The sequence below is a fragment of the Paralichthys olivaceus genome, chromosome 13, assembly GCF_024713975.1.
Source record: "Paralichthys olivaceus isolate ysfri-2021 chromosome 13, ASM2471397v2, whole genome shotgun sequence".
NCBI classification, from domain to species: domain Eukaryota; kingdom Metazoa; phylum Chordata; class Actinopteri; order Pleuronectiformes; family Paralichthyidae; genus Paralichthys; species Paralichthys olivaceus.
In genome coordinates, this window is record NC_091105.1 from 17,579,519 (window position 1) to 17,600,353 (window position 20,835).

The 20,835-nt window shown below is 42.0% G+C and overlaps 2 protein-coding genes across 2 annotated transcripts; one reads left to right on the forward strand and one right to left on the reverse strand.

The window, feature by feature from the left end:
- Positions 1–1,117: 1,117 nt before the first annotated feature.
- On the reverse strand, positions 1,118–10,184 carry sacm1lb (SAC1 like phosphatidylinositide phosphatase b). Its single transcript, XM_020091402.2, has 20 exons — positions 10,057–10,184; positions 9,535–9,632; positions 8,809–8,883; positions 8,547–8,674; positions 8,254–8,403; positions 7,911–7,970; positions 6,819–6,852; positions 6,501–6,602; positions 5,738–5,823; positions 5,126–5,212; positions 4,977–5,045; positions 4,700–4,779; positions 4,480–4,578; positions 4,112–4,250; positions 3,853–3,922; positions 3,641–3,713; positions 3,206–3,299; positions 2,815–2,907; positions 2,675–2,732; positions 1,118–2,506 (listed from the first exon to the last, which is right to left on the reverse strand). The coding sequence occupies exons 1-20, from the start codon at positions 10,083–10,085 to the stop codon at positions 2,370–2,372; spliced, it is 1,761 nt and encodes a 586-aa protein (XP_019946961.1). The 5' UTR covers positions 10,086–10,184; the 3' UTR covers positions 1,118–2,369.
- Positions 10,185–13,083: 2,899 nt separating this feature from the next.
- Positions 13,084–20,554, forward strand: fbl (fibrillarin). Its single transcript, XM_020091271.2, has 9 exons — positions 13,084–13,264; positions 15,210–15,335; positions 15,550–15,696; positions 16,013–16,107; positions 16,273–16,443; positions 16,661–16,793; positions 17,668–17,780; positions 18,568–18,713; positions 19,519–20,554. Exons 1-9 carry the CDS (start codon positions 13,255–13,257, stop codon positions 19,541–19,543), a joined length of 966 nt encoding a protein of 321 aa, XP_019946830.1. The 5' UTR covers positions 13,084–13,254; the 3' UTR covers positions 19,544–20,554.
- Positions 20,555–20,835: the final 281 nt, after the last annotated feature.

Here is a 20,835-nt window from a genome sequence, read left to right on the forward strand (position 1 = left end):
CATTCTTTCTGTGCTCACACATCTTTTGCTGATATAACCACACTTATGGACTCAGACAAATGATGCGAAGCAAACGTTCAGTGAGGGAGACGATCCCCTTTAGTCACATGCACAGTTCCTGCTCTACCTCAACTCCACCAGCTCATCCTCTTTTTATCCAGTCACAGCCTGACCAATCAACTGAGCACACACCATTCTGCTGCTACAAATACTCACTACAGCACCAAATAAAGAATCATCTCTCACAGAAAACAATCTATATATATTTTTATTAAGAGTTTTAAAAAGGAAACTCTGTATTTGAGAGGTTTTTTTTAATAGCATACAGATGAGGACCACTTCACTACTTGTAAAATAGCAAATGGAGCCTAATTATTAAGATAATGTGCTTTAGACAAGGTGTTATCTGGAGATGAACCCACAGTGACTCCTATGGTACAAAGTGGAAATAGCACAAAACAAAACAGGCCACCTTTGGCTGACATTTAGTCGTGCTATGGCTTACCTGTGGCCTACAGTACAGTACATGCTAAATGTATTGTGTATAGGGTTGTATCATAATATCATATGCTACAATACATAAATATAATCAAACTTAAAGCAATAAAGAAGTTTCCTTTCAGCCAGACTACACAACACTGTCCTAACGCAGGTGTTGGGTCCTGCATTGAGGTGGAACCCTCAGAGGACTGAAGTGGGCTGAACCAGTATTTCCTTCAAAAACAACATGATCTTTGTCTTCAGGCAGATTTACATTTGTCCATGAAGTCTATCCAGGATATGTCCACGTGAAACACATTGGACCTCATGCAAATATTTTCAGAAAGATTCATTTTCAAAAATGTTATCGAAGAGTGAAAAGAATAATTTAACTCTGCAGCTTTAACAGACAAAATGTCAACCTGTTCAGAAGTATCAGTTGTCGTAATAGAGGATCTAAAACAATGAACACAGCTGCCCATCATTACTGTGACAGGAATAAAGATGGAAAGGTGTGATACGATGTTTAACAGGTGATGGAACACTGTCAGGTGCAACAAAGGACACTGGAGAGAGAACAGACCCTCACCTAGTTTAATGAAGAAGTTGCTTTGATGAAAAAAAAAGTAAAACCTCATTAATTTGGCAGGTGTGATGATGATCACAATATTCATTTTTATTAAGTCTATTTCATTTATATATTTATTTGAGTTAAATACAGTAAAATACCCAAACCCCCCTATTCATTCAGTTTAAGGCTTTAAGATTTCAAGTCAGATGTGGAGAGAGTCAGAGTATGTTTGACAGATCTGGACCATAGCTCAGAAAATCTTAGAACAAAAAGAAAATTGGTGAATGCCGAAAATGACCGCGAGTCGCTCATAGAACAAATCTATTCTCATGAGAGATTCTTGCATGAGGCCGATATATAAAGAAGCATAAATCCACAAGCAGAATTTAGATAAGAATGTCTACTGGCTGTGTAAAGTCGATTTCAGACATGCACTGAACTCTGGAGATCCTCCAGATACATCGAATAACAAAAGGAAAACAAACAACCCAGGACAAAAAAGCAGACAACACCAACAAAGACACCAAGAGAGCTTTTGTTGATAAGGGCTGACGCTACTGTCGAAAAATAAGTTACATCCTGGATCTGCCAGCTGCTCCACCCCTCACCTGAATGCTGCACAGATTTCTGTGTCTCAGCGGAGAATCGCCTGCTGCGTTGTTCATGGGTGAACGGCTCTGGAGTAAGAACAGACACAATTCGCTGGATATCCTCAGGAGTTAATATCTGAAAACGTCTACATTTAAACGGAGAAGGATGGAATTCTTCGAGCCTTTAGACACCTTGACCCATTACTGTTCTGGAAATGCAGGCAACGTGTAACCTGGGACAGAGTAACCGCAAATGGATAGTAACATAAATAGACTAAAGGAAAATCAACAGTAGAAACAGTAAATCATTTAACTGTGCTTTGACATCACAGCTTGTGTTGAATCTGATCCCAAGCATCCATTAAGGAATGCAGGAGGACAAACGTGGAATTTAACATGGGTCCCACCACAATCTTCTGAAATCAAGAACAATGACATCCAGTTAGAACAAACACCAGAGGTTCAGTGTCCAGTAAAACCTGTGGACAGACAGTCCTGTCCACGTGATTATCGCTACAGTGTGGACAGCAGCAGGCTCATGCACTCCCAGTCTCTTTCTTTCTATCATCAACGCACATGAGGCCAGCCCCGCTGCCCACCGCCCTCCTCCACTCCCCCCTCTATTAGTAAAGGCTCCAGGTCTGCGGATGCTGGGGGTAAAGTGATGACGAGCTGGTGGATGAGGCGGTGAGCTCTCCGGGGCCTAGCTGCTTTCCACACGCACACATTCAGTCCAGCTTCTCCTTCTGGACCAGCTTGGGGGCATCTACAAAGTCACGTCCATTAAAGAGGATGAGGCCACCCGTCACCACGCTGGCTGATCCCCAGAACAGAACGTAGGCCAGAGTCTCAGTCCACGTGTCCCCTGAGGAGGGACAGCAGGTCAGTCAGTGGACGATCAAAAACAAACTTTTCATTCAACAAATATTAGGGAAACTTACCAAAAATACTAATTAGAGTCTGATACCGATTCATTTGAAGATAAACAAACCCTAATAATATGAGCATGAACATTAGATGTAGTTTGTCTTACCAGCCATCAGCAGGCAGATGATGCACATGGAGAACGCTACCACCATGACGATGGGCAACTGGAAAAGGAGAAAACCAGGTTCACATTAAACACACTGGGAAAAAAAGGTAGATCGGTGCAACTTCCTGAGCCTCTCTTACCGTCAAAAACTTCCAGTCTTTGGGGTCACGCAGTGGGGTGGTCCAATCAGCTTCCTCTGCAGCATAGTTCCCCAGGAACAGATCAATGGAGTCCTGTGTTAAAACAGACAAACCGTCTTCTACTGTTTCACCAGTTACTCATTCCTGCATTAAGAACTACTCAGCTGCGCTGTGTTCAATAATACCTCTGATTAAAGTGGATGGGCTCTGACACACGTTACGCTGATCCATGGGAACAGCGTTTTCAGTCCAGGTGTGGTTCACCTTACACTAAAATCAATTGGATATGATGCCCCTAATACTAATACATTACTCTGACTATAAAATACACATCACTATCCACATCCACACTTATACTTTAACACTCAAATCTATGAAGGCTGGGACCCACCTGTCTGAAACCATCAGAGAAGTTGTTTTTGTAATATCGAATCATGGAGTTCCAGCCGTCCATCAGCAGGCCCCACTGAGTTCTCTTCCCCGTCCTGAAAGATCAACGTGTCAACACCACATAGAAAATCTCCACTGTCCCCAGAGGATGAATCTGAACCGGGCATCTAAAATGAAGCTTGTTGAGCACATTCATGCTCCCCAGAGTATACTCTTTCTACATGTGAACACAAGTTTATATGACACTTAGATTGTATTCAGATTTCTCACTACAATTTTGCCCCTGTCAAGTGAAGGGTGGTCAAAGGTCATATAGGCAGATTGTAATGAAAGGTGGCATTACACGGGACATGTAGACAATCTAACCACAATGGTTTCTATGGCATTGTCAAGCAGTGAGCATGTGTTTAACTGGATGTCACGTGTGAAAACTCACCTGGTGAAGTCTGTCTTCAAGGCACCAGTACCAGCATACTGCTTAGCACAGGCATCAGCATTGTCTGCCCAGGCTGCATAGGAACAGACAGGGACGGACAAAAGACAAACCAGAAAGAGAATTAGAAGAAACAGATCATGTTAATATATGACTTCATATAAAAGCATAATTCAAATGAACACTACTGGAGCCACTGTTGTGTGAGAGCCCACCGTTCTTGTACAACTTCTCAAAGTCCAGCTGCTGCTCAATCTGCTGGCCCATGTTCAGGACTCCCATTCTCTGCAGGCACAAACATCCAATATTAACCTACTGACTCATCTGTCAAAAGGCTATTAAGCTAAAAGCTACAGGTATATGTATCATGACATTTTCCTCCCCATTTTCTTCCCCTGTTTTAATTGATATAACAGCAACACTGGAATCACAGCTACTGCTCCCCCTTGCTCAGTGGTTATCATTGGGTCGTACCTGCAGCTGTGACTGCAGTGACCTTCGGGCCAAAAGGCTCTGGATAACATTGGTGCGGTCCAGACAGTCCATGCAGTTACTCCGAAAGATCCCCTCCTGACTCAGCTGCACCCTCCCATCTTCATCCACCAGGAAATACCTGAAACCAGATGTACAAGATCACGTCTGATGTTAAGTACATATATGCGACTGCTGTAATCAGGTGGTAGAGCGGGTCTTCCGAAAAGCGGCAGGGGAATCGTTTGATCCCCTGCTCCTCCAGTCTGGCTGGATAGGCTACTATACTGTATTAACCTACAATAAGTTGGTGTTCAAGTTTGTTGCAGTGTAAAACGTTCTGAAACAGGTGTAAATTGTTGTTGGCTCACCCAAATTCATCCTGCATGTCAGCAACCATGTCCAGTAAGATCTGCAGGCGGTGCCACCTCATCCGGCTGCACTCCTTATGGAAGTCAAATGCGATGTACCTGCAGAAAAGTAAACACTCACTTAAAATACAACCTCAACATAACCTGAGGTAGAATAAACCAGAGGCCCTAAAGGACTGCAGCCATAAATTATGGGATATTATGGAATTGATGATCTTACTTGATCATGCCATTTCCCAAGTTGGTCACCATCTTATCAAACGCCAGCTCCAATGGCTTTTCTGAGCCCTTTTGGTTGATCTGACAAAATCATACAAAATGTGTGTTTTTATCTAAAAAATAAAACAAACAATCATAAAACAACATGCGTTTTTGTTATTGCATTATTTCCACTGATTGCTTTTTTTTATCCAGGATATAATAACGATATCTAAGGCAAATTAATCGCATAAAATAAAAATGCAGTAGAGTGAAATGTATCTTTTTACCCATCTTACCAAGTTCAAAATGACTTGTCTTCCATAGAGAATAATCTGTGAGTCAAAGTGTCTCTGGAATCCATCCAACTACAGAGAGAACAGAAACTGCATGAGAAATAAATTCCAATACAAACACAATGAGGGCCTTGTTTTGTATTACAGCTTACATGGTTGACTGTTTTGCTGATCTGTGGTTTTGGCTTGTACTTGAGATTGGGCCTTTGAGACCAGTAGAAGGGGATGGAGCCTCTTGTCTGTGAAGAAAAAGGGCACAATGCATAAATATATATATATATATATATATATATATACTATAATCCAGCTTTCATTCATCCCTCATTTCAGCATATAAAACATATTCAAGACACAATCTGCAGTAGGAATACAGCACCCTGTAAGAGTTTCATATCACTGTCTTCATTCTAATGGGGCCCATTTCAATGTGGGAATGACCATGAGACACAACAAGAATGTGAAGTGAATGAAATGATCTGCACAGCAAAGTGAACATAGATGTGGAGGGCATCAACACATTGTTGGGGAAAATCGAAACACAAAATGGGCACAAACTTAAGATATGCTCAAATTGTTAATAGAATATTTTGAGGGGTGATGTTTTAATGCTGTAGTTCTTATGTGTGTGCTGTCGGGATTAAAAACTAAAAAGAGAAACCTGAGCAGTGAGAAATCTTCACTTACTGTTACTCCTTAATTATTTTTCAGTTCTTCCTAATGGTGAGAGTGAACAGCAGCATTACCGACGTGAGCATTTGACTCACCTGAACAAATGAAGCCTTGGCACTGTTGTACTGCACAATCTGCTCTGTTTCTACATAGTTAGCAGCGTGGCCTTCAGAATCGATGCCTGCAGACAAAAACACAAAGACCCGTTTAAAACGTTCTATGTCGTAAAGCATCAAAGTCCCATCACTGCAGAGACAGTCTTCTCATCTTTGACTGAATGTCCACCACATGAGCCTGCAGAGCAGAGATATGCATGAAACTCACTCCAATGTTTGTTTACCAAATATTCACATGAAACTAATATGTAATGAAGTTCTTCATTTGTTGTTTATTGTCTTCTCGTATATACAGAATAAGTTTTTTTTTTGTCAGAGCTTAACTGCAGATGTGTTTGAAAAACAGTTGTAGAAGAGAATATCAGGATGTGGGCAGAACAGCTGTGACACAGAATGTGAAGCAGTAGATAGGAGTGTGGGATGCTTTACATCTATGCATTTAGTGTTGTGTATGCCGTATAATATGCTTGACCACAGTTCTGTCTCAAGTGATTTACCGGAGACACTTAAGTGGTTGGAATGTTGTGTTTTTGTGTTTTGTGTCATTATAAAATTGAGATGAGTCTCATCTGTCAAGAAGGTAACAACATATGGAGCTGTTATAATGAACTCATATTTTACTTATATTCAAGAATGAACAAGTGAGAGTGGTCAAGTGAATCCTTGTATTCAGCACGCTGAGAGGGATCATTTTTCATCAAACACATGAATACGTTTTTTCCTTCATCAACAGCAGTGTTACCTCGGACATAGTAGCGGACACCGGCTCTGAAACAGCTCCTCCTGGAGATTATACTCCACTCAAACACCTTTCCATTGATGCAGCTTGACTTCATGATGATGACTAGTAACAGAATGTGTTAAGAAAACACCAGTGCTGACACAGGTAATAAATGTAAAAATAAAGTAATACAATCTTCGATAGACCCACCTCATTTAATGCTTCACTCTGATAAAAGAGTGAGAAAAGACAGGGCTCACACTCTCTTACCTGAATGGCACAGTCATACATTTAATGAAGATAGAAATAGACTCTTGCAGTCAGTCAAAAAAAGGATACAGCCATGGACGACAGGATACACAAACTTGTGTAACTGTAAGATTAGAGAAGTGTTAAATGATTAAATGCTTTACTGTTGTGCTCATTATCATTCATTTCAATTCAATTATTATGTGCAACTCTTCTGAAATAATATTTGATGGTACTTATACAACCATGGCTCTAAATAATAATAATACTAACAGTGCCCCTCTTATTCTCTCCCAAGCACATGCTCTATGACAAGCAGCATGTCTCACTATGGGACAGGGAGACTCATATACTGGTGGACAGGTTTATCTTGAATGATAACTATCTCCCTCCACCAATTACTTCAGGAGCCATCATCAGGGCACGTTTAGCAAGTCTTACAACCTATGTAAGATTTATACAGATATGAGAATACTAAAAGCTGAAGAGATTGTTGGAGACGTCAAGCAAAACACTAATAGTGATAGAAAATCCACATTTTAGGTAAACACTTGGAGAAACCAAATCCTCAAAGGTTGGAGGGTGGATCCAAGTGGGCCTACAGAAACCAGCCTTGCTTTATAAACAACAGACATGGAAATCTCACTTTCTAGAATAAGTGACCTTTTGAGTGTTTGACCCAGACTGATCAGTTATATGTCTATCAGATCAAGCTTTCTTTGATTAAATCACATTTATTAGCCGACATCAGTCAAAACATTTCCCTGCCAAGAGATTTCAAAGATAATGTCAACAGTAGAGATGTAATGGATACTTTACAGCTGACCAGTCTTTAATAACATGATGATCAAATGACAGGTTAGTGTGGCATGGATTCTTTTTATATGAGCACGACAAACCTCAATCATTTCTTGATGATTTGGCTTATACAATGACTGAATGACATTTTAAGTCAAAATGGAAACTAATGTTTCAACGATCAGATAACTGCTATAGGCTGATATAGTCAAAGCAATAGTGTTTTATTATGACTATTACTTTAGCCCGCTGTTTAAACACAAGCTACAGCAGGATTATTTTCATTCTATGCTTAAGTTCCAGAAAGAAGTATTACTGAGAATACTCAGGGAATGAGCCCCATAGTGAGACTTGCTATGAAACAGAACATTCATTCTGTCTTACCTCTGGCTGAGCATTGAATTCCCGCAACAGGTGGCCATTCCAGACAAAACGCTGGTCTGCCTGCAACATGGACAATTAGCAGCCATTAACATAAAGACAAATACAGAGGCAGAGAAGGGTGTAACTTACACCTGGAGATGAGGGCAGCTGAATTGAAGATGCCCCCAGAAAGAATCTTTAGATAAAAAAATGTCTCTAAACATAGACACAAATTGTACTTAGAGGCTTATTAGTAGAGATAGAATCAACTGAAATAATGAATTATTATTCAACTATTTATGTGAATTTAGCTGTGATTATATCATTTGTGAGAGGGACTTATATAAACAAAGGTATGTCTAACCCTCTCCAGAAGGCTCATCTCCTGAAATTCAGGGCTGGTGTTGGCCAGGCGCTGCAGACTGTGGGTCAGGTCATAGTCTGTTGCAAAGTAGAAGCTGTCTGTGTGAAGCACACTGTTGATCATCGACAGGAAAGCCTTGTTGTCCTGCATCTGAAACAAGAGACGTGTCCAGCAGACAGACACTTCAGCTTTTGACAGACCAACATACAATCTTTAGGCCCCCTGTCAGCAGGGAGACAATATGAGAGCAAGTTATGATCATAATACATATTGCAAAAAAAATGTGATGCTACCTGGTTGTCTGTCAGGTGTAGTATTGTCTTCTTATAGGAGATGATTTCAAAGTCCAGAGCCTTCCACACAGCATGACCCAGCAAATCTCCCACCTTCTGCTTCTTTGTGATGACAACCAGGTACATGCCTAACAAAGACAGGTGGGAGGAAATGAGAATGCACAACACATTGCTTGAAAGTCCCATTTCTCCATTAGCTGATAGTTTAAATATTTCAGGAATGGGTGGAACATAATCTCCCTGCACTACAAACAGAACTTACCTGCCACCAATCGTACAGTCCCCATGACTCCACATATTGGTCTGGTCTCAGCTGAGACAGGGATGTCCCTCCTCACTAAGGACATAACAATGGTTAGTGTCAGTGTGTTCAGAAGACATGGAGACGGACGGACTCAGGGACAGACACAGCCTTGTCGTGAAGAAACTTAGGGACAGTAAAGTTGCTTAAAAACATGCACTGAACTCCAGAGAAACTCCGGACATTCTCTGGAGGCGCTGAATGTGTCAATGCAAATGTCTGAGCGAAAACCTGTTATCCCTGCAGCAGAATTTATACATTACATCCTGCTTCTGTCTGCTGCCCCACCCCTCGCGTAAACACTGCAGAGATTTCTGTGTTGTTGTTAACGTGTCTGAGCGAGAATCTCTATGTGAGAAATGCAACCTCCAGAGAAAGTCCCGACCCACTTCTCCGGACATCATGTCTTAAAACAGCTTATTAGTCTCCTTCACATGTTCTCTTGATCTCATGATGATTTCCATCAAGGTCAATGAAAAGTGGTGAAGAAAGGAGATTTGTCATTTGTGATCTCTAGATTAATTAAAGCAAACATGACGCCCCTGACCATCCAAAGGGTCTGGATGTTGTAAATGAAGGAGTTTGGGTTTTTATTTAAAATGTGAATGAAAACTTGTTGGAAACAAAACGTAGGATCAAGTAAAGCGGAAGGATCCGAATGCTTTGTGTCGGAGCTGACCTACTTACCTGTGAGAGTCATCTCTGTTGACACCCTGTCGATGGCCAGGACATCCACGGAGCCATCATCGCACGCCTCTATGTAAAACTTCTCTGGTGTGGTGCGCCTGGTGAGACAGAGGACACATGTAAACCAGCACACAGCAGCAGGGTGGAGGAATCAACCTGTTTGAGCTGTAAAGTCCACAAATCGATACTGAGAAACAGGTGCAGGCAGATCTCAGATCAGCGCGGACACAGTGAAGCTGCAAAGTTAACAGTACGATCAGCTTTTCACAGCCTGAACCGCAGCTTCACAGGACTGAGGTGTGACTGCTGGAGTGTGTCAGGAGGCAGCATTAGTGGAGCAGACTTGTAATGGAGGTGTTAGCGCTGCTGTTAGCAGCGGCACGGATGTAGCCGGTTAGCTGCTGGGACGTTAGCCTGTCCCGGGGACGCGTTAACGGACACCGCGAACGCGTCCTCCCTGAGAAGGAGCGAAAACCAAAATAAAATGAAGCGCTGTGTTGTTCACATGCTGTTTACACTTACAAGTTAAAGCTCTCATAGGCGCTCGCCATCTTTCCTGCCGTTTGACCCCAGTGACGTGTCTACTCCGTCTTCTTCTGGGTTTACGGCATTACCGGACAATTGGTTTCCGGCAGCTTGGAGGCACAACACCGCCCCCCTCAGGTTGGGATTAGATTAGAGACAAACTGTTTTATATACATAGAGAATAAAGATTAAAGTGGAAATAAAAGAGTGAAAGCAACAGTGCTGTGTAAGAAATTAGTAGTTGTTTGATTTAATAGAAGGATGTGACGAGAACTAAGATTTGCAGCAGACATGCAGTTCTCCGGGAGCTTGTTCAGCAGCATCAAAACAACGCTGCCTCTCTCTCCATGGTCCGTCTTAACTCTGGGGACAGAAAGCAGACCTGTTCCCAACGACCTGAGAGGTCTGGCTGGTTCATAACGTGGAAGTAGATCAGAAATATGTTTAGTCTCTAAACCATTTACTCCTCAGGTTTGCATCCCCCCCATCCGTGTGCATCTTCCAGAAATGTAATTTTATTGGATTATCCTCTTGGTGTCCCCTCAGATTATTCATGCCATTTTTAATGTGGGCTTTCTCCCATTTCTACAAGTAAAGCAGGAATCCGGTGGTACAGAAGGCCCTGCATCACATTCTCTGTGTTTTTACTTGCACAACATCAAATCTCCTGAGAGCTTAAGGGCTGTTTTACAACATAAACACTAATGTTCTTATCGTGAGCTTATCATTGTTCTGTAAATCATTGACTGTGTTCCTGGTCAACACCAAACAAACTTCCTGAAAAAGATCACATTTCATTTTTTACCTTTTCAAAACTCTCCATGTTATGGCAGAAAAACTAAATGTACTTTCAAGAGTTAAACATTTACTTTTTCAATTGGATGCACATACAGAAGTAAATCATCACATTCAGTCCTTAATATATTTTGTTTTCTCTACCGATATCATAAAACCCCACGTCAGCTTTTTATAGGGCTTCCTGTATTCTCTCTGTTTCTGCCTGTTTTGGCCTCTTTTCCAGGTTACTCCAGTGTCTGCAAACAAAGAGAAACTAAACCCTGCCTCACAGTTTTGAAGGACACATTATGATGTTAATTATAACTGGGCTAATTACACCCGCCTCTGGTGTCCCATTGTTTATGCCTGAGCCGTTAAAAGAAGCATCCAAAAGTCTTGAATCCATTGAAAAATGTGCTCTCATATTGCAGCTTCATAAAGTTTTATAAGTCCCTCCTTCCATAACACATCATATGCCTTTTCTTTTTCAAGTACCAATGTGAAACCTTCATTCATTCTTTGTGTCATGATGCATTGTGGGATAAATGGCCATGAAATGTCAAACTGAGTGGTGCCTTTAGGAGGCCATGTGGTTTTACAGGTTTCCTCAGCTCGACATGAGTAAAATCATGGTTCCCTCAACATTTTTCACATTTTCCTCCGCATGCAGCCGCTGCATTTCCAAACTGGTGACACAAACAACACAAAGGAGGGTGTGTGTTCTCTCATTTGAAATCTTATTTATCTGAGATTTACCGTTTGTCTTGTATCCTGTTTGAATGTTACCCACGCTATGCACAGCTGCTTTCAGACATTCTCCAGAGGGGCTGCATGTGAGAGCCTCTCGACTTTTATTTATACTTACACAAACACACCAAAGCAAATTTCTCATTCCTTGTATGTTTGAACCTTGATTCTGATTCCAGAGGAGCATCCACACAGCTGGTCATTTATTAGTTCATTCAGGTGAGCTACTGGTAATTTTATGGACCGTGTGTTGGACAGTTTCCCGTGTTTGGATTCTGCAGCCGACTTGTTTGCTCTGAGATAAGGAACACCGAGGGCCTGCCTTGACCTGCTGCAGGAGATTTGGTTCTGCTTGTTTAGGCTTGAGAATAATATTTAAAATTTGGGATCTGAATGATGATTCATCAGTTTTTATCACCAGGCCATCAGGCTTCTAAACGCATGGTCAATTCACATCTAACAATCCTCTGCATATCTGTTTATCTCTGGAAAATGTGGAATAATTTATACTAACAAAGGCATATTCCTATAGTTTACACTTGCCACTTTGGTTTTACACTTGCATCCTCGAATACACAGTTTCACATTATCTTATTTGACTTTTTATATATCAACCTCTTTTAATGTTTTATTTAAATTAAATTATTGCTCTAATTATACTACTGAGCTGACCTTTTCTTATTGTCCAACACTTTTAATTGTACTTTTGACCCTGTGTTAACTTACATAATAAAACTGACAAATTCTTTACCATTTGCAAGGCAAATTAGAGCTTCAGTGGCAAAAGGTGTACGTGTGAAAGGGTAGACATTGGTAAAAGAAAGAGGATTAGGATAAATCGTGGGGAAAGGAATGATGTTGGTTTGGTCCAGCAAACCATTTGAAATTCAAACATTCACATGGTCTAACATTTTTTAACTCTACTGGCCTGTTTAAAAATACAGGAGAACCGATTTGATGGAACCACAAGTTCTTCTCCATTATTTATTGATGAGGGATTACGTCAGGAGGGGCACCACACTATTCTAAAATCAAAGTGTTTCCTGCACAGAGAGACAGCTTTTCTTTTTGCAAGTGGGTTAATCCATAAGCTTTTTTATGTTATACTCTAAAAAACTGTGGCAATAGTGGTACACTTCATTTGTAGCAATTATGGGAACATGAGCTGAATGTCGACATCACAGATGAGCAGTGGGACAGTGTTTGGGTCATTGAAAATTCTCTATCAGTAAACACATTTTTTTAAGAAAACAGGAGAAAAGCTCTATAACATGTTTCTGTATCTGCTTTGTTGCTGTGAGATCTTCAAATGAAGATTCATTATTTCAAATTAAATGAACGTGTTGTTTGCCTTTAATTGTGTCCTGTAACTTGTGATAATGATGATTATGATCATCATTGTCTGTGTGTGGGGGGGGGCAGCGTTGTGCTTTACAGTCTGCAGCATGTCGGGAAATCATTAGAGTAAGAAGAGCAGTTGCTCTCCAGTCCAGAAGGTGGCGGTAATGCTCCTGTAAGCTGGTTTGCCAACCGCCAATAAACAGCACAGGAAGAAGAGTCCCGCACATGTGGTCCTGCTCACAGTCACAGTGCGTGTGATCGGAGCGAGTCGAGGTCCAGAGACAGAAGAGTTGTGCGAGCAGCGCTGGTTCAACGCGTCCCATCTGAAACATGAGGCCAGGTACAGTACCAACATGTCGCCGCTTTCTATCTGCACGTTCCGTCGCGCGGTGCCGCCCCGGGTCTCCGGTCACAAGTTGTGTCCGTGCGGCCTACACCGCCACGCTGCTGCCCGAGCCTCCCCGAGCCGCCCTCGTGCGGAGGAAGGAGCCGCCGCGACACTTTCTCTCGTTAGCTCCGTCACATGCGAGTTAAAAGCCGGCGATCGTCGAGTTGAAGTAACGAGTTAGCGAGAAGCAGCGAGCCGCCGCGCACACGTGTTGAGCTTCAGCCACCACTGTTAGTGCGACACAACATGGAGTCACCTCGTGTGTGAGTCTGACTCCACCTGCAAGTTATTCACGCTGAGGTTAGATCAGTCACGGTGCCGCTAACGTGATTATCAGCCGCGGTCGATCGGACTCAGGTCCGCGTTGTACCCGCGGACGCGACGAGAGGGTCCGTGTGTACACGGTGCTGAGGAAGACCCCGGAAGAAGCACGGTGCTGGTGGAGCCGTGGCTCCACGTGGTGGTGAAAGGCACCGCGGCCCCTGAGCTCTTCCATGGGAGCCAGCGAGGCCATCCTGCAGGGGCCACGTGAGCCGTGTGTCGGCTCACTTTGCAATCTGTGTGTGCGTCCTACAGACTGTGTGGTGTGTGTGTATTTCCACCCACATTTCAGACAAGTACAATAATAATAATAATATCCTCCCTCCTGCTGCTCGTCTGCGCCAGTGTCGTAGCTCTTGTAGTGTTTTGACCCCAGCACCACCACTAGTCCAGTCTGGTGTCACGCTGCTCCTCCATGTTGGATGGTTACTGGCCTGTATCAACACAGCACCTCCAGTCCCACGCTGCAGACACATCAGCTATGTGGTTCAGTGTCTTACCCAGGGACACTTCAGCATGCCAAGTGGGGGATTAACCCACTCACCCTCTGGTTCGAGGACAACCCGCTCTACCCCCTGAACCCTTAATGCTGCAGCCCCAGTAATTTGCCACATGGTTTACTCGCCAGTCAGATTTACCTTTAGCCTCAGTGTACCCTCCACTTCGACCTGTATCTTTGATTACAGGCCAAAATATTTGATGAAACTAAGATGCACAACTGAAGTTATGTCCCTAAACATCTGCTAGTGCTCAAGAGATATTCAACACCTGGTCCTATATTCTAAATGTAGTGAAATCAACCAACTGGTTTACTCTTGTTAACTCCTCCATAGATGGTGCAGATGCCTGACATCTTTAAGAGTTGTTTACAGAGGAGGGGACTTTTCCTGACTCATTGGTGGAGAGTAATCAGTCACCTTTTGTCAGAACAACCTTAAAATATGAATAATATTATATATATATTTATAAGATGTACACAGAAACTCCATCAAAGTGTGTAGCATTCAGGATGATCTTTCTGTATAAGATTCATATTTATGTTTCTACAGAAGTGACAAACCAACACTGTTTCCAAAGTGTCTCATGTGTTTTTCCATGTTGCTCGCAGTTTGTAATGTCACCACTAGATGTCAGTACATCCCACACACTGATCCTTCCCAGTGTACTGAAAACTCCAGATCTCACATCTGTATTTAAAAGGGCACTGCATTAACTTTACTCCTGTGAGTGGATTATAGCTACAAGTGTCAGAGAGAGAAGTTTCAAGGTTCCCATTTGTCTCGGTATCTTCCAAAAATTATATTATCATGCTGCAGCAGACTGGGGACATCGATACAAGGAAAAAACTGAGCTACCAAGTCGAATACTTATAAAAATATTTAATGCATCAACAGCGTAGTCCATAACAAGTCAGGAAAATAAAGGTGTGCGCAGTAAATTTAAGTTGCTGATGAAAGATGATCGGGAGAAACAGTTTGCTACACGACCAGAGAAAATTTAGCTTCAGCTTAATGTATATTAAGATATGTGTAACTTCTGTTAACGTGGTTCTGCTTTCTGTGTTTTTATCCCACAGGGTTCAGTCCTCGTGGCGATCGAGGAGGAAGAGGAGGACGTGGTGGTAGAGGAGGATTTGGTGACCGAGGAGGGTTTGGTGACCGAGGAGGGTTTGGAGGACGAGGGGGATTCAGAGGAGGAAGAGGTGAGGCCGTTGGTTTTAAACATGGTGGTGTGTGTTATTACATGTGGTGTGAAAACAGCTTCCTCAGTGGGTTATAAGATTTGTTAATCATTAGAGAACACAAAGATAGAGTTCCTCAGACTGCAATGACAGAGCTCTGTCTCACAGGAAATCAGCTTATCACTATGACCTCAACAACTTTTGATCTGACTTTCCTGAATCACTTGTTTTTCAGGTGGATTCAGGTCCCCGGAAGGTGGAGGATTTCGGGGGAGAGGCGGTGGAAGAGGTGCCCCAAGAGGGAGAGGAGGCGGAAGGGGCGGCGGCCGAGGGGGCTTTGGAGCAGGGAGGAAGGTCTTGGTTGAGCCACACAGACATGAAGGTTTTTATTCCACTTTTTAGTTATTAGCTATTATTTGGAATGCAGACTGTGAAAGCTGGAGTCCTGCTGTTGCTGGGATTAAATGTCGAGCTGCCAACTTTCAGGCTGAGATTAGGTTCACTGGCCTTTAATCCATCGTGTGTCAAGTGATATTGTATCGGAAATGAATGCTTAACTCCACCTGTAGATGTTCTATAGATGCACTGCTGTCCCTTTACTGTTTGTGGAATTGCTTTCTGTCTGAATAGATTAAATAGTGATGTTGTGTGTTCGATAGACACTGACTCTCTGTGTGTGTGTGCGCGCGCCCACTCAGGTGTGTTTATCAGCAGAGGGAAGGAAGATGCCCTGGTGACCAAGAACATGGTGGTGGGAGAGTCTGTGTACGGAGAGAAGAGGATCAGTGTGGAGGTAAGGTTTTGATTGACAGCAGCACAGTGCTTAGGTAAAGGATGTAACAGGATGCATTTAACTCTCAATAGCTGACTTCTGTGGCTCTGCATTAAAACCCTTATATAAAATAGTGGATTGCTCTCCATGTCTAAGACTGTAACGCTCAGATTCATTCTGTTTCAGGAAGGAGAGACAAAGATTGAGTACAGAGCCTGGAATCCGTTCCGCTCCAAGCTGGCAGCAGCCATCTTGGGAGGAGTGGACCAGATCCACATCAAGCCTGGAGCGAAGGTCATGTACCTGGGAGCAGCCTCTGGCACCACAGTGTCCCACGTTTCTGACATTGTTGGACCGGTGAGTACAGAGTAGTACAACAACGCCTGTATTTTAATACTGTTTACAGTTTTCGCATATATATATTAGACGTGTAATTAATAGAAACTAGTGATGAAGAGGAGAGCAGTTAAAGCAATTCCATCATTAAGCTGACACATGAATGTCATGTTATTTTCCTACGTTGAGTGCATAAAGGCCAAAGGTTACATTGGTCACGCTGCCTTGTGTATTACAGGAAGGACTAGTCTACGCTGTGGAGTTTTCCCATCGATCAGGCCGAGACCTTCTCAATGTTGCAAAGAAACGCACCAACATCATTCCGATCATCGAAGATGCTCGGCACCCACACAAATACCGCATGTTAGTTGGTGAGTATCCCTGAGCCGCAGAGGATGAGTTGTTGAGCTGTCACCACATCCTCAGAGGTGTTCCCCTAGTTCAGGCTGGTAACGATATGAGCCCTCGATTTTCAATTAAATAAAGACTGACTTCATGATCATTTCACAGCGGATGTAAGCCTCTGTTGGTCGTGTCTGTCAGACATCAGAACCTCACTGGGGTTAAGATGTTTTATATTGGTTTAACACAGTTTGAGCAGGAACAAACAGTGGGTGACATCAGATACACTCAGGTTGTTGAATGAGATTTGAGACAGCAACGCTCATCTTTACATCTCTCTCACATTATTGTTAGTACATGTCATTGTAGGTTTTAAGGTACGTACAAGTTTTGCCTTGTTTTTTGAAGGTGCAAAAAAGCAAACTGATGAGGTATTAAAAAAATACTTCCATGATAAATAAAACCATGATTTTATTAAATACACAAGGAAATGGAATTATTATTGGCAGTTTTACGTTATCCTGTCACACACAGTTTCTCTATACAGTCCGCTGACACACAACACAAACGGCAGCGTGACGGCCCGTGTGTTTACATGAGTGGGTGACACCGAAAGCTTCAGTTAACTTTACTGACAATCTGTTCAGTTAAAAGAAAACACATTCTAAAATTCCCACATCATGCTCTGAGCTAAAAGATGACATGCGTTGTATTTGAGGTGATGTTGTGTTGACAAGGTGAAGATCTAGTAAATCAAATGGTTTACTTCCATCAGGTTAGCTCAGAAGTCTTTGCTGTTAACTATGTTAAATCAGTTTTATATTATAGCTTTTCAAATACTGTTTTACTAATTCACATTTTATACTGTTGCCCTAAAGTCATTCTCACTCTCTCTCTCTTTAGGCATGGTAGATGTGATTTTTGCTGATGTTGCTCAGCCTGACCAGACAAGGATTGTTGCTTTGAATGCTCACAACTTCCTGAAGAACGGAGGACACTTCGTTATCTCCATCAAGGTACAGCTATGACTGCCTAGACAGCTCCTCATCCATGATCAAATTAAGTTAAACCTCCAGTTATGGTGGTAAATTAATTATGTGGCAGTAAACTCATGAGATTTTTATAAAAACATGGTAAGACTGGTTATTGCACTAAGAATGTTATGTATATATCTGCTGGATAAAGTTATATATTTTCAGATGGTGTCTTTTACCCTATTAAGCTCTAGATGGACTGTTTTGAAAAGTGATTTAGTACCATTTCCCAATGTACAGTGCTTGTGAGTGAGACATGAAAAGCATCATTTAATGAGAATAACAATGCACACACTCAGAGTATCTCCAGTAAGTCATGTGGGCATAGTCACTGAAACTTCAATCTCGGTTCCTCAGAGAAGCAGGAAAGAGTCACAGCTGGCAAGTTGGCTGTTGATGACGTTTCTCATTTGCGATTATGCAAACCTGAAAAAGAATATCTTCGGGATACAATGAGATTTGAGACACATTTGTGATGATGGTCAACATCAGCGGAGACATGCTTTAAACAAAACCACAATATTTCTGCAGGGGAATTCATACGTTGTGTCCTGGTTTCTAATTGGACTCCTCTTAACTCTGCAAAATGTCTAGATTCAATTTTGGGGGAAATTCATTTCTAAAAATATCTGGAATCTGTTCCAGAAATGAGTAGACACGGCGCCCTCCCTTCCCCAACTGCGGATTAGGCTGATAATATAATTCCATGTATTCCAAGTGTTCCCTGAGAGTTTTGTCAACTGTGTGGACTGTTTATTTCTTACTGCAGGCCAACTGTATAGACTCGACAGCAGCTCCAGAGGCAGTGTTTGCCTCAGAGGTGAAGAAGATGAGCTCTGAGAACATGAAACCACAGGAGCAACTCACACTCGAGCCCTATGAGAGAGACCATGCTGTGGTGGTGGGCATCTACAGGTACGCCAACATACCCCCATAACTCTATGAACATCTGCTGTGACTTCCCCAGTCAGAGGTCCACAGTTAAATTTAACTGTTGGTCTTGATACATTTTTAGGTTTATCTATCAAACGTAGTTCTGCATTCACAGTCAAAATGGTTCAATACATTAGCTCACTAAACTGTTTACAAAGGTATGGTCAAAATTCTTATTTATGCATCAAAAATGTATTAACTTAAGTACCACCAGGTTTATAATGTTTATAGTTAGAACCATCATTTCTATTGTTGTATTAGAAATGATGGCCCATTTTTATCAAGATGATTTAACTCGGCACGCTTTCTCTGGAGGTAGAAGTGAGTACACCAGGGATGTCACTGTTCAATTCACTTGTATTTGCATAGTGTGCGATCAAAACATACATCGAACTCAAAGCACTTTGCCCAGCAGGGTTGAGATGATGATTTTAGGATTCATCTTTTTTTCGTCTTTACCAAATAACTTTGTCCATCCTTGGAATTGGTGTCCAACCTGAATTCATCTTCTACAGTAGTTCTGCAGTGTGTGTGGGTAGCCCAGCAGCGCAGGAGAAATAGCAGACCCGTGTAGGATTTAAATCAGGACACAGTGGGTTACACATTAATATGGTGAATTTGGAACAACAAGGACATTGTGCTGCTCCACATCTGACTGCAATTGTGAGGTTTAGCAGTTTCCTTTAAAACTAATGTTCCTATAGTTCAGTTGTGGTGACATCCACCCAGACCCTCAGCTCCTGCTTTGTCATGTATTGTTGACATGCTCTTTTCTCTCTCTCCTTAGACCTCCAGCTAAACAGAAGAAATGAAGTGTAGGGGAAAGATCATGGAAATGGATTCCCGTTTTCATCAGCCACCTACTTAACCGTCTGTCTATCGCCCACCTCTCCACCTGGTCTTTTCTCCACCTGTAGATTTGAAAAGCATGACTAGCCCTCAGGGTAAAATTGATCTGGGTTTCTTTTTTTAAAATCCTTTGACAGTTTAATGACCACCCAGTCCACTGCTGGAGACATCCAATGACATTTTGTTACAGATAGGCCTCTGAGTTGGTTACCAGATTGGAGCAAGTCATATTTGTAATACATGTCTGATAACGCATAAATGTTCACCTGTACATTTGTTATTCACATGTTATCAGGTCTGTGTTCAGGATGATTACAAAGTAAATGGAAGCAGTCAAGTTTTGTATATGCACAGCCTTCACCAGCTGCTGCCCTGAGAAATATTTCAACTGATTTGGTAAACATCTGAAAAGCTTTGTCAAGACCTCTACTGTCTGTAGATACACAAGTTTTCATAACTACTTTTTTGTGGTTAGTGTTTTTATTTCAATACTTCTTTTCTTCTCTGTGCTCCTCCTCTTCTTACAGAATTGTCTTTTCTTTAAATGTTTTCCGGTCCCTTGCTCCGCTAATGTAGAGCACATTGCTGGATGTACCATGTTTTCACACATCACATACCCCACATAGCAGAGTATTTTTATTGTACAAGTTATCTGTTCAAACTTCTTAATGGTAAAATCTACTTCATTAGTTGTGTACCCATGGTGTGGAGAGGTTCATGACAATTTGTAGGCAAAGAACCATTAATGCTGATGTGTTTAGTGGTGAGGTGGTAAACTGACCCTGTGTGCCTGTGTACAAATATAGAAAGTGACTTTAGTCACTCTGACTTGTAATTTGAAACTTGTATAACTTTTGTGTTTGCAAAGTATGAAGCAGAATGGTTGTAGATATTTTACAACAAATCATGCTTGAAACTTTATTTGTCATAACCAACAATTTTGTTTTAATAAAATGTTTTTTTTTTTATTATAATCTTTGATCAAACACACTTCCTGACAAATCTTCCTGACTAACGTGTTGGTGGTGTAACGGTGCTCACAGTGACAGCAGATCTCCACGGGTGATGCCTTTCAGTTCAGGGACCCAGTCTTGAAGACATGATGGCCAGATGTGCTGCAGACTAAAACCCAGAGTTAGATGGGCTACAGCAGCAGCAGCTGCCCGTAGGAGAGCCTGCACGTCCCCCTCAGTGTTACCTCTGCCTGCAGGAGAAAACAAACTGCTTTTCTCCAAGTTTCTACACAAATGCAACG

Excerpts from the sequence above, each read along its gene's own strand:
- sacm1lb (XM_020091402.2), bottom strand. The coding sequence starts at position 10,085 with ATGGCGAGCGCCTATGAGAGCTTTAACTT. Across the intron at positions 5,824-6,500 it reads TGTCCGCTACTATGTCCGAG|GCATCGATTCTGAAGGCCAC; the intron begins GTAACACTGCTG and ends TTTTGTCTGCAG. Across the intron at positions 4,579-4,699 it reads TTGGGAAATGGCATGATCAA|GTACATCGCATTTGACTTCC; the intron begins GTAAGATCATCA and ends ACTTTTCTGCAG.
- fbl (XM_020091271.2), top strand. Across the intron at positions 16,444-16,660 it reads TTTCTGACATTGTTGGACCG|GAAGGACTAGTCTACGCTGT; the intron begins GTGAGTACAGAG and ends TGTGTATTACAG. Across the intron at positions 16,794-17,667 it reads CAAATACCGCATGTTAGTTG|GCATGGTAGATGTGATTTTT; the intron begins GTGAGTATCCCT and ends CTCTCTCTTTAG.